Source organism: Gorilla gorilla, chromosome 7 (genome assembly GCF_029281585.2).
Source record: "Gorilla gorilla gorilla isolate KB3781 chromosome 7, NHGRI_mGorGor1-v2.1_pri, whole genome shotgun sequence".
Taxonomy (NCBI): domain Eukaryota; kingdom Metazoa; phylum Chordata; class Mammalia; order Primates; family Hominidae; genus Gorilla; species Gorilla gorilla.
Genome location: NC_073231.2, coordinates 83,139,186 through 83,152,308, shown reverse-complemented (window position 1 = coordinate 83,152,308; position 13,123 = coordinate 83,139,186). Strand labels below are relative to the sequence as shown.

General features: G+C 41.5%; 1 protein-coding gene across 7 annotated transcripts in view; it reads right to left on the bottom strand.

Moving 5' to 3' along the window:
* The window catches only part of NSD3 (nuclear receptor binding SET domain protein 3), a 112,688-nt gene that overhangs the window by 6,418 nt on the left and 93,147 nt on the right, over positions 1-13,123 (bottom strand). For 4 of the 7 annotated variants that reach the window (XM_019032148.4, XM_019032150.4, XM_019032154.4 and 1 more), the window contains 5 exons: positions 12,312-12,581; positions 5,357-5,473; positions 3,424-3,565; positions 2,193-2,299; positions 184-388 (listed from right to left, as the gene is read on the bottom strand). In XM_019032148.4, the coding sequence (XP_018887693.1) occupies positions 184-388; positions 2,193-2,299; positions 3,424-3,565; positions 5,357-5,473; positions 12,312-12,581 (841 nt within the window). The remainder of the gene's footprint in view (positions 1-183; positions 389-2,192; positions 2,300-3,423; positions 3,566-5,356; positions 5,474-12,311; positions 12,582-13,123) is intronic. The other 3 variants (XM_019032151.4, XM_019032152.4, XM_063709338.1) reach the window with 1 other exon arrangement.

Here is a 13,123-nt window from a genome sequence, read left to right as displayed (position 1 = left end):
ACCAATCCTTGAGGAACCACAAGGTATCCCAAATGTGTAAGGGGAAAGACTTTTGCCAGCGTAATTTTTTGCTATTGTTTGTTCTATTCAACATTTCCTATCCCATGGCATGGAATATATTGTGAGTTACACATAGTTGGCAAAGACACAAATTAGGGAAAGGGTCCTGAAGGTCCAGCTTACCATATGGTGGCTGAGTCAGGTTAAGGCATAGGAGGTGGTATGCTTTGGGACAGTCTTTTTTGTCACACATGACCAGCTCTCCACCATCTCCACATTGAAAACAGTAATCTTCATGCATCTGCTTTGGTTCTGTTTTGATCTTTCGTCTCTTCTGTTTTAACTTAGCATTTTTTGCCTTCTCTTCATTTGTTGACGCACATGCCGACTGGCAGGAAAGAAAGGATCATAGTTTCAAACATCACAGACAGTGCATGAAGCTGGACACAGGAAAACCCTACAACCTTGCATTCATTTAAATTCATCTGTTGTACAATTACCTAAAAACATCAGGAGGCCTTATGCTGCAACAAATACTATAACAAAAATAAAGTTTTGTTTTCACTGACTTAAAAATTATTTTATTTTTGAGATGGAGTTCTCGCTGTGTTGTCCAGGCTGAAGTGCAGTGGTGCAATCTTGGCTCACTGCAGCCTCGACCTCCTGGGCTCAAGCAATCCTCTTGTCTCAGCCTCCCAAGTAGCTGGGACTACATGTGCATGCCATCATGCCTGGCTAATTTTTGTAATTTTTTTTGTAGAGACAGGGTCTTGCTATATTGCCCAGGCTGGTCTCCAACTTCTGGGCTCAAGTGATCCTCTGCCTCAGCCTTTCATTGACTTTTTTTGGAGACTGAGTCTCACTCTGTCACTAGGCTGCAGTGCAGTGGGGCGATCTCATCTCACTGCAACCTCCACCTCTTGGGTTCAAGCAATTCTCCTGCCTTAGCCTCCCGAGTAGCTGGGACTACAGGCGCGTGCTGCCACACATGGCTAATGTTTTGTATTTTAGTAGAGACGGGGTTTCACTGTGTTGCCCAGGCTGGTCTTGAACTCCTGAGCTCAGGCAATCCGCCTGCCTTGGCCTCCCAAAGAGCTAGGATTACAGGCATGAGCCACTGCGCCTGGCCTTCATTGACTTTTGAATAGGGTGCTTTTTATTATTTTTATTTATTTAGTTTTTCGAGATGGAGTCTCGCTCTGTCGCCCATGTTGAAGTGCAATGGCGCGACCTTGGCTCACTGCAACCTCTGCCTCCCAGTTTCAAGCGATTCTTCTGCCTCAGCTTCCTGAGTAGCTGAGATTACAGGTGCGTGCCACCACGCCCAGCTAATTTTTGTATTTTTAGTAGAGATGGGGTTTCACCATGTTGGTCAGGCTGGTCTTAAAACTCCTGACCGTGTGATCCACCGGCCTCGGCCTCCCAAAGTGCTGGGATTACAGGCGTGAGCCACCACGCCCAGCCAGGTGCTTTTTATTTTTAATTGCAAGGGTAGTGGTAAATCCAAGCAACTTTTAGACAACCTGTTAATTTTTTTCATTAAGATATAATTCACATACCACATAATTCACCATTTTAAAGTGTACAATTCAGTGGCCTTTAGTATTTTGTGGGTTTTTAAAAAGTTTTAAATTAGCTTTTTGCTAATTTCATATTCAATCTGAAATGAAATACATTCTCAGAACCTAACAGACCTTACTGAAACAAGCTTCCTTGGAAAGTCACAGTCTAAATGTTCAATAAGCCCAGCTGATGACCCACAAACTAATCCAGGTGCCCAACTGCCAGCAGGTTCCTGAGATGGTCACAAACACACAAACAGACTTCTTTTTTTTTTTTTTTTGAGATAGAGTCTCGCACTGTCACCCAGGCTGGAGTGTAGTGATGCGATCTTGGCTCACTGCAAGCTCCGCATCCCGGGTTCACGTCATTCTCCTGCCTCAGCCTCCCGAGTAGCTGGGACTACAGGCACCCACCACCACGCCCAGCTAATTTTTTGTATTTTTAGTAGAGACGGGGTTTCACCATGTTAGCCAGGATGGTCTCGATCTCCTGACCTCGTGATCTGCCCGCCTTGGCCTCCCAAAGTGCTGGGATTACAGGCATGAGCCACCGCGCCCGGCCAAACAGACTTCTTAACAGCCCTACTCCTTATCGCCTGTTGACTGGGGGCGCTCCCCTGCAAGACTGACCTTTGGCCGCACTCCTAGAAAACCACTGCAGTTATCTGCCCCACAGTGGCACTCCGTTCTGCCGTTGCCCAGACAATCTAGGTTATAATTAAATGTTAACTCCATCCCTGAAACACAGGAGAAATAATTATTCAAACTCGAGTCATGGGGAAGAGAAAAGCTCTCACAGGCACACTCCCCTAATGAAAAAAAGAGACATCATTTTGGCATGAAGGCGTTTCCCTTGCCAGTGTTCTACCTCATTGATAACAGTGATGGTAAAAAAAGAAAAGGAGAAAAACATCCCCTCCCAGGAACAATGAAAGCAAAACTACACATCCTCAAAAGAAGTCATGTCCTTTTCACAGCAGTGGTTGAAACCAAAGTGATAAGGTGTAAGAATCTGCAATCTATGCTCAGGAGACTAGGTTCCAGTTCAGCCTTCTTTTCTATAGCTAACTCACACTGGTTTCTAAATGAACAATATGACCATGGAATTGTAACAATACTATTTCCAGTAATTACTGCCTTATATTATGATCAAATAAAGATCCATAATGAAGGTTTACTGCATACACCAAAGATCCAGGGACTCAAACTAGGGCCTCCTAAGCTTTCTTCTAGCTGGGCTTAAACAATCCACAATGAGTTCTAGAAACACAGTTTAAATCTGTTTTAGCTATAACATTTCTCTTCTCACCAATTTTTCTACAAACTAAACAAAGGAGAAACCAAGTTTTATTCAGATGCTGGATAGGTAAGGAAAAATGAAAACAGCTTTGGCTTCAGAGGCTTTTATGTCTAATTTGAAACAGAATGATCTTTCAAAGTGAAAACAACAACAAAAGATCCCAGCAACTAAGGAACCAGCTGCTGTTAACACAAGCTCATTACTGTTAATATGTTTTAAAAAGAAAACAACAGCTAAAACATCTGGTTACACTCTATGGACAGCAGCTAACTTGGAGAATTCATTCAGCAGGACTGCGGACACAGAATCCTGTCAGACCCGCTCTTACATAAAAGTTCTCACTAAATTCCCTTTTGAGGTTATAGATTTTTACCTCTCACTGGCAGCTAACACTCAATTCTAAATATAACCTTCCTTTTATTTGAATACGTTTTCTAAATATAACCTTCCTCTTATTTAAATAAGTTCTTGGGCATCAAGCCTTGAAGAACCATGTCCTAGCTCTATAGGATATTCTTTCTTCCTAGGGAGGAAAGCATGGGGAACGAGTCACTTTTTTACCTGCAGGAATATCACAGAGAGCAAATAGTCCCACTCGAACATCTCCATTCACTGTCCACTTTTGTGTTTCACAGTTGGGATTACAACTGTGGTTCATGAAGCGAGAATAATTTCCTTTTGGGCCGGCATCAATTATACGGTCCTTCAGAAAGAAAAGAAAAGTACCTCTTACATAAATTAAGTCTCTCCCAGAAACATCCTACTCAGTCAAGGATCACAGGCAGCAGCATTTTGCTACCAACTGGTGTTTGACAACTGACAGATCAGGAAATGTGAGGCTGCCTGGGTAATTTACTAAGTTCTCTCCTTTATTTGATGACCTTCAAGTCAAAGTAATTAGGATAAAGTGGGATTTAGTTGCTTTTTAAGTTTGCTTCTAGAAACAAATAGACCATGGAATAATGCTATTTAGAAGATTAGTGGGCCAGAGGTTTAGGAATGGTATTTTCTGATTAGAGATCTCAAAGTTCTGATAACTGCTCTGTTGTTTTGCTGTCAGCCCTCCTTTTCTGCTCCAAGCAGGAAGCAAAACTAGTATAGGAGGGGATACATGAGAGCTTAGGCCAGAAAGAAGAAAGAAAAATGAGAAACAAAACTTGGAGATCTGTCTGATGGAAGGACTACTGTGTAGGATATATTCTCCAGTGCTTATCTGTTTGCTCTGTTTTTACTTAAAGTTCACAATACATTGAAAAGCTGAATATTCAGGTTTCCTGAATTTGAGCTCTAATAATCTGGATAAGCTCCACAGAACTGAGCCTCTCAAGTGCTGTCACGATGGCTGAAGGGGCCACTGGCAGGGAGGATAGGGTTGCAGGAGCCAGATCCCAGCAATCATAAAGAACGACATTTTAACTGATGTTTATGAAATATGTTTATGAAAGTTGTACAACTTTCAAACAATGACATATCAGTTAAAATTCTTTTAAGCTCCATTTCTTACTTTAATGATATTCTGAATCTCAGTTATAGAGATATGATAGCCTAGAACACAGGAAATATGGGTACTAGTCTTGGTTCTTAAAAGTGTAACAAAATAGTCAACAAATCACTTATCATGGCTGGACATCAGCTTCTTGTCCTCTGTAAATCAGAGAACTGACAAAAAAATTAACTGAGATAATGGATGTACTGTGTATCAAATAGGTCTTACAACTGCAGAGATTAAACTAGCAGCTTTACTGTCATTTTTCTTATGACAGCGCTCATTATTTTCTTTTCTTTTTTTTTTTTTTTTTTGAGACAGGGTCTTGCTCCATTGCCCAAGCAGGAATGCAGTGGTGTGATCACAGTTCACTATAGCCTTGACCTCCTGGGCTCAAGTGATCCTCCTGCCTCAGCCTCCTGAGGAGCTGGGACCACAGGCACGTGCCACCACACCTGGCTAACTTTATTTTTATTTTTTGTAGAGACAGGGTCTTCCTATGTTGCACAGGCTGGTCTCAAACTCCTGGGCTCATGTGATCTGCCCTCCTCAGCCTCCCACAGTATTGGGATTACAGGTGTGAGCCACCATGCCCTGCCGAAAAGTTTTCATATACAGAACAATTTGGAGTTTTGGCTACAGTAGAACTTTAATAACGGTGGTTTATAACTTAGAATCACAGAGTTGATTCTCTCCTTCAGTAATAAAGAAACTGAGGCCCAGGACTTTTTTGACAAAGAGCTCAGACTAAAATCCAGATATGCTAACCCTGCTCCTGGTTTTATTTTCACTCACAGTGCTGTCTTACATGACGTGCAAAGCTTCAGTATCATTCATTTTTTACTCTGGTATAATTGGCACATTATAGTAGGCAGCACACTAGCTACTGCAAATCATTATGCTCTGCCTGAAGAAAAATCAAATTAAAAGAAACTGAGTTCAAATTAAGACTATGAAACAAAAACAAAAACAAATCCCTTTTTCTTACAAAAAAAAAAGCAATTTTACCTTGGTAACAGTTAACATATAAAAATTAGTTACACTGTTCTCGTGGGCTCGCTTGATTCGCAATCTGCATTCTTCTTCATCAATTAATTCACCGACGTATTCATTTACAAATTCACCCTGGAGATAAATGTGCAATATGTAACTTAAAATCAGTGTATTATATAAAGCATTGCTTAATGACACATGTATAACCCAAAATAATTAAAGAGAACCCTGAAAATATAACTTCAACCCTAGAAAGAAATGGTTATTTATTCATAGGCATTCAGGTGGCATTATTTTTCTGGTATAAGTGCCTCAGAAGGTGACAATCTGCTTGCCTTTTCTTGCTGACAATACTATTTTTATAGTCCAAGTGACAACATGTGGTGCATCGCTGGGATCTGGGGATAAAGCTAACTCTAGCCTTTGAAGCTATATTATAACAGACTTTTACTAGTTGGTGGCTATGCAGGTTTCGGGGTGAGACCTGGAAGAGATCTGAATCTGAAACAAGTGAGCTCTGTTTTTGTTTTTAAGCTTCTTTTCAAGTAATTACTGACATTCAGAGGAAGTGGCAAAAATAGTACATGGGAAATCTTGGGAACATTCACTCAGTTTCCCCCAGTGGTAACATCTGACATAACTACAGTACAATATCAAAACCAGAAAACCGACATTGGTATAATCCAGACTTTATTCAGATTTTACCAATTTTACATGCATACATTTGTGTGTGTATATAATTCTATGCGGTTTTAGCAGGCGTAGGATCATGTAATCACCACTGCAATCAAGATACAGAGCTGGTGCCTCACCACAGAGATTCCTTGTGATACTCACTCCTTTATAATCACACCCTTCCTCCACTCATCTCATCCTAACCCCTGGCAGTCACTCATCTGCTCTCCATCTCTAGAATTTTGTCATTTCAAGAATGTTTTGGCTGGTCGCCGTGGCTCACGCCTGTAATCCCAGCACTTTGGGAGGCCAAGGCGGGTGGATCACCTGAGGTCAGGAGTCCGAGACCAGCCTGGCCAACATGGTGAAACACTGTCTCTACTAAGAATACAAAAATTGGTCAGGCGTGGTGGCACACGCCTGTAATCCCAGCTACTCAGGAGGCTGAGGCTGGAGAATCGCTGAAACCCAGGAGGTAGAGGCTGCAGAGGGCCGAGATCGCGCCACTGCACTCCAGCCTGGGTGACAGAGCAAGGCAAGACTCTGTCTCAAAAAACCAAAAAAACAAAAAAAGGAATGCTTTATAATGGAATGATATAGTACAGAACCTTTTGAGATTGGCTTTAAAGAAAAAAATCAGGCAGATTCTCTTGAGATCTACCCAAGGTGCTGAGTATATCAACAGGTTGTTCTTTTTAAATCTCTGAGTAGTGTTTCTGCCATTTGTTTAGCCATTCACCCATGGAAGAACATTTGGATTGTTTCCAGATTTTGGCTTTACAAATAAAGCTGCTATGAACATTCTGGTGAAAGTTTTCGTGTGGACATAGATTTTCATTTTCCTGGATAAATGGCCAGGAGTGTGTCTGCTGCACCATATGGTGAGTGTATGTTTCCTTATTAAGGAAACTGCCAAACTATTGTCCAGAGTTGCTGTACCGTCGTTATGTTCCCACCAGCAGTTCATGAGATCCACTTTCTCCACGTCCTGTCTGCATCTGGTATTGCCACTATTTATTATTTAAGCTGTTCTAAAAGGCATACAGTGATAAGCTCCTTTTAAAATAAGAGCAAATATTGTACATTCAACATTTTGTGTTTATAATTACATAATCATTAACCTTTTCACCTCAAAAGCACTGCTCATTCAATCTAGGTCAACATTCTCTATAAGGACTTACCAATCTTACTAATATATTTTAGAGGAAAATAAATGTCTTGAAAAACAAAAAGGTATTGGCTTATTTTATCAGATTTCTGTCCCATTCTCCCCATTCTCCCTCCCACCCCCCACCCCACAAATTTCCACTAGCCCTTCTCATAGCTCTTAGTATCACAGAACTGTTGGTAGTCCCTATCTGAAGAGAAAGAAGTACTGCATCACGTTTTCTGATTGTGGAAAATCATTAGGAACATAAGCCAATGGTCTTTAAAACATTTAACCTTTTCTATTGATAAAAATAGATTATAATAAGGGAAAAGAAATGAATGGTTAAACTAGAAGGGCCCTAACCTCCCTGCCTCTTCCTTTGGTGGCATGTGGCGAGTGAGCTCAGCGAGAAGCACCGGTCTGCTTCACGGAGCTACATATGTTTCAGCTGCGGAGCAGTCACTACCAAAGGTGACCACTGGCTTTTTCTCTCTCCTGTTTTTATCTACTGTATAAGCTGTGATACGGAATTCAGTTAGAAAAACAGGCCAGGTGTGGTGGCTCATGCTGTAATCCTAGCACTTTGGGAGGCTGAGGCAGGAGGACTGCTTGAGCCAGGAGTCTGAGATCAGCCTGGGCAACACAGTGAAACCTCATCTCTACAAAAAATAAAAAGCATCAGCCAGGTGTGGTGGTGCATGGCGGTGGTCCCCACTACTCAGGATGCTGAGGCAGGAGGATCACTTGAGCCCGAGAGTTCAAGGCTGCAGCAAGCTGTGACTGTACCACTGCACTCCAACCTGGGTGACAGGGCAAGACTCTATTTCAAGGAAAAAAAAAAACAAAAAAAAAACCAAAATTCATCTGTAACTGCAGCACCATAAACAGTTAATTTCCTTCACTTTTTCCTTCCAGTCCTTTCTCACAAAGGACATGGGACTGTTCTGCACATTTTTCTATTATATACACTGTCAGCCTCAAATGGCTTTCCTGTATCCAGTTTGGACTTTGTTATCAGCTGATGAACAACATTTTGCACTATGGTATGATATCAAAGGGTAGCAGATTGTATTGCCATCTTGGCTGCATTGCCACATACTGTTACTATACTTAATGATGTTAGGGCAAATTTTCTGTTTTGAGATGGAGTTTCACTCTTGTTGCCCAGGCTGGAGTGCAATGGCGTGATCTTGGCCCACTGCAACCTCCGCCTCCCGGATTCAAGCGATTCTCCTGCCTCAGCCTCCCAAGTAGTGGGATTACAGGCGTGCATCACCACACCCAGCTAATTTTATATTTTTAGTAGAGATGGGGTTTCACTATGTTGGTCAGGCTGGTCTCGAACTCGTAACCTCAAATGATCCACCTGCCTCAACCTCCGAAAGTGCTAGGATTACAGGTGTGAGCCACTCCGCCCAGCCTAGGGCAAATTTTCTTTAGTGGAAACCCATAGAGGAGAATTTCCACCAAATCAGCTCTACTACTTCTTTTTTCACACATTGGGATTCAAGGTAAGATTTCATTTGAAGAAATAGTTTTGTGACTTTAAAAGCTTGATCATGATTTATTATGGTTTATACTTGTTAGTCTACGAAAATGAGTAAATACATAAAAATTAAGTGCTGATATCAAATATGAGAGCAAGTCTCATAAACTTGATACCACTGTAAATAAAGATGGAAATATTTCAGATGTCCTGAGACAGATCTTTAGCCTCAAAGAGATGCTGACTAGACTTAAAAACCATTAACTATGAATTCAACTGTGAAAAAAAATTGTAACAAATTCATTAACTTAAAAAATGCTACAGATCTGTCCTGAAAGACCGCAGCAAAGAGGCTGTCAGTCAATATTTAATACCTTAAAATAGACCACAGCAAAAAGGCTGTCACTCAATATTTAATACCTTAAAATAGACCACAGCAAAGAGGCTGTCAATCAATATTTAATACCTTAAAATTTTTTCTGAGAAAGAAACAACTTCATAACAAGAAGTTCCTAGTTTGGCACACATTTTCAGGAATCTGTTCTGTGGAGAAAGAAGGGGACTGACTGTGTACATTCCATTTCATATTAGACTTCTTTCCTGTAAATACCCCGAATATCTTTTTCATGTTGCTATAATGTCTCTGTGATTATTACACTTTTCAGTGATTGTATATTTCTAGCTATTTTGTAAAAGACCAATTGTCTTACATCAGCAAACCCTCAAGTGCTAGCTAAAGAGCAGGAAAATCAAGATTGTTTAATAAGTTATCTTACAACACATTTCAGAATAAGTGCAACTACTATTAAAAGGTGTTAACACAATATTAAAGTGGATGGATTTCAGGATGGCCCCATAAACTCCAGTGAAATCATAGGCAAAAATTTGTATATATGATATGCATGGCACTAAAGTAATATAAAACATTTTGCATTATACAATGACATTTTAGATGTGGTTGGCCTTTGACCAAGCGGCCCAGTCCACATATCCAATACATCAGCAAATCCTGTTGGCTCTACCTTCAAAATGTCAGAAATCCAACCACTTCCCTCCTGGCTCAACTACAACCCCAGTGATTCCACGTCACCATTGTCTTTCTCCTGGGCGACTCTAATGGTCTCCCTTTATCGCTCTTTCCTCCTTATCATATGTTCTCCATACCACAGCCACAGTTATCCTTTCGAAACCCAAGTGTGGCAGACAGACTCTCAAGGTGGCCCCTGTGATGCCTGCCTGCTGGTGTCCATGCCATTGTGTCGCCTCCTCCCCTTGCTGCATGTGAGCAGGACCTGTGATTAGCTTCTAACCAACAGAATATGGCATGGGTGACGGGGTGATTATGTGAGTTTATGACATAAGACTTCAGTGTCCATCTTCCTGTAGTGTCTCTCACCTCTGCTGGCTGTAAGGAAGCAAGTGGCCATGCTGGGAATCCCATGTGGCAAGGAACTGTGGGCAGCCTCTAGAAGCTGAAAGCAGCTCCTGGCCAACCACATAACAAACAAACACACACACACACCCCCCAAAACAAAAACAACTGGAGTCTCTCAGCCCTATAGCTAGAGAACGGAGTTCTGCCAACAACTGTGCAAGCAGGGAAGCAGATCCTTCCCTAGTCAAGCCACAGAGGAGAACCCAGCCCCAGTCGGCACCTTGATTGCTACCTGGTGAGGTCCTCAGTAGAGGATCCAGTTAAGGATTGCCTAGACTCCTGACCCATATTAACTGTGAGATAATAAAATGTGTGTTATGTCTTAATTTGCTAACTTTGTGGTAACATTTGTGTGTGGCAATAGAAAACTAATACACCAAATCAGATCAAGTCACTCCCTAGTAAAATCCTCCAGATGTTCCCCATCCCATGGCCGATATGGCCAGTAAGGCACCATCCTATCTCACCGCAGCTCCTCTCTTTCCTCTCCTGTGGCTCCTCCCCAGGCACAGAACTTCCTTGCTGTTCCTGGAGCACACTGCAGCCTTTACAGCTGCCTGCCTCCAGTCTGACATGCTCTTCTCCTGCACACACCTTCATGGCTTTCTACTACACACACGGCAAACGGCGCCTCCTCAGGTCTCCCTGAGCCAATCAATTGAAAAGGGCAATCCCTGTCACCAGCTAGCCCCTTTTCCAGCTTTATTTTTATTCACAGCAGTTAACGGCACTCGACATGTTTACTATCTGTCTCCTCAAGCAGATCCACTAAGGTAAGGGTTTCATGTGTCTTGTTCACTATTGTTTTCCAAGTGCCAAGAATAATACCTGCCACATAGGAAGCAGCTTAATACACATGTACCAAATAACTGAATTTCACTTCGAGCAATCTGACCTACAGAAATAGATGCACAAAGGTGGATGACCAAGAACATTCATTATGGAATTTAAAAATATTTATGTATCTATTTATTTATTGGGAATAGGTTAAATTATTTATTGGGGAAATAGGTTCTTTATTTACTTATTGGGAAATAGGTTAAATATGGTACATTTTACTATGACTAAAATAAGACTGTTAAAAAGAATGAAGTAAAATCTATATGTACTGCCACAAATGCATTTATGATATCGTGTGTGAATGGGAAGAAAATGTCTGATACTTATGTTTAGAAAACCCTTAAAAAATGTATTATTATATATGTTTATAACTATATAGAAAAAGTTATAAAAGGCTACCTATCAAACTATGAACAATGGTTATCTCTGATGAGGAGATGAAGAATTGAAGGGATGAAGGAAGAATTTCACTCTGCTATCTTTTTTGTATTGTATCATATTGATTGTATTCTATGACTTTTCTTTACTACATTAGATGGCATTTTAAAATTACAAGCCTGATTTTTTTTTGAGATGGAGTCTCGCTCAGTCACCCAGGCTAGAGTGCAGTGGCACGATCTCAACTCACTGCAACCTCCATCTCCAGGGTTCGAGCGATTCTCCTGCCTCAGCCTCCCGAGTAGCTGGGACTACAGGCGCCCGCCACCACGCCCAGCTAATTTTTTGTATTTTTAGTAGAGACGGGGTTTCACCATGTTAGCCAGGATGGTCTCAATCTCCTCACCTCGGCTGTGACCACTGTGCCCGGCTGATTTTTTTAAAAGGTATAAAAATGTCAAGAGTAATTTTAGGTTGGACACAGTGGCTCATGCTTATAATCCCAGCACTGTGGGAGGCCAAGGCAGGAGAATTGCTTGAGTCCAGGAGTTTGAGACCAGCCTGGGCAATGTAGTGAGACCCTATCCAGCTACTTGGGAGGCTGAAGTGGGAGGATCTCTTGAGCCCAGGAGCTCAAGGCTTGAGTGAGCTATGAACACGCCACTGTACTCCAGCATGGGTAACAGAATGGGGACCCTGTCTTTAAAAGAAAATAAAAATAAAACAATAAAAAAACAAGTAAAAACCATTTCACACAGAAATTACCAGTGTCCCCTCTCTCCTTTTTATGACTAGCCACTGGACACTCAAAGTTTAAGCACATTTTATCACTATCTTCTTCCTACTACTCTTCTTTGCTCAAGAAGTACCAAACTCTCAACATGGAAAGTTTTAACATTTTACCACAAATTCCTGCTGATTTTATCCCTAGAACTATACCCTACTGAAGCATTCCTAAAAAGCCAGGTTCTGGTCTCTTCCACCCCCCACCACCATCCCATGCTACCTTCTTAATGCTCCTTTTGGTCCTGAGGCCCCAGCCTCTCCGCTCCGTTTTGATGATCTCTGCATCAGGGTATAGTCTCTTTGTAAAGCACTGGTTCTGACAACGATCTCCAGCTGGGCACACCTGCGGGTGGCATTCATACTGCAACATTCTGTTCAGGCACTCCGATTCCAAGCCACAAGGGTTTTCATCAGCTGGCTTGCAGTTACAGCGGGGAATCTCTGACAGGTCAGCAACCTGGATCTGCACCTTTCCTATTACTTTGTTAGCCTAGAAAACAAAATCACAAGCGAGAGAGAGGCAGCAGGTAAGTCATCTGGCAATGTGAACAGGAACATCTAAAACATCCACGCTACTGCCTCGTGGTGCTACTCCGAGAAAGGTTATCTTTCCTGATGAATAAGCTGAGATTAATAACCATCTCTTTTGTCATTTAGTTGACAAAAACATCAAAGCCTCATGTGAATTTTCACTTATTTATCCTGGGTATTTCTACTTTCACTAGATGGAAATTTCATAACTGAAAACAAGAGAAAATACGCTTGTTTGTGGGTTCTCTGAAATAAAGGGAGTAAACACCTATATTCTCATTTGGTGGTGGGATAACCTGGTAGAACAAGAACAGGATTTCACATAAGACATGTTGCTACTAGGTATGAGAGGACTTATCAAAGACCTAATTTTCACAGCACAATAACTATGGCTCCCATTTGATGCTTCCAACAGAAGCTCTGTTTTACAGAAGACTGTGATAATTAGCAAAAGTTTGCACAAGTCAAAAAGGGTCTTTAACTACTAAAGAGTAATGCATT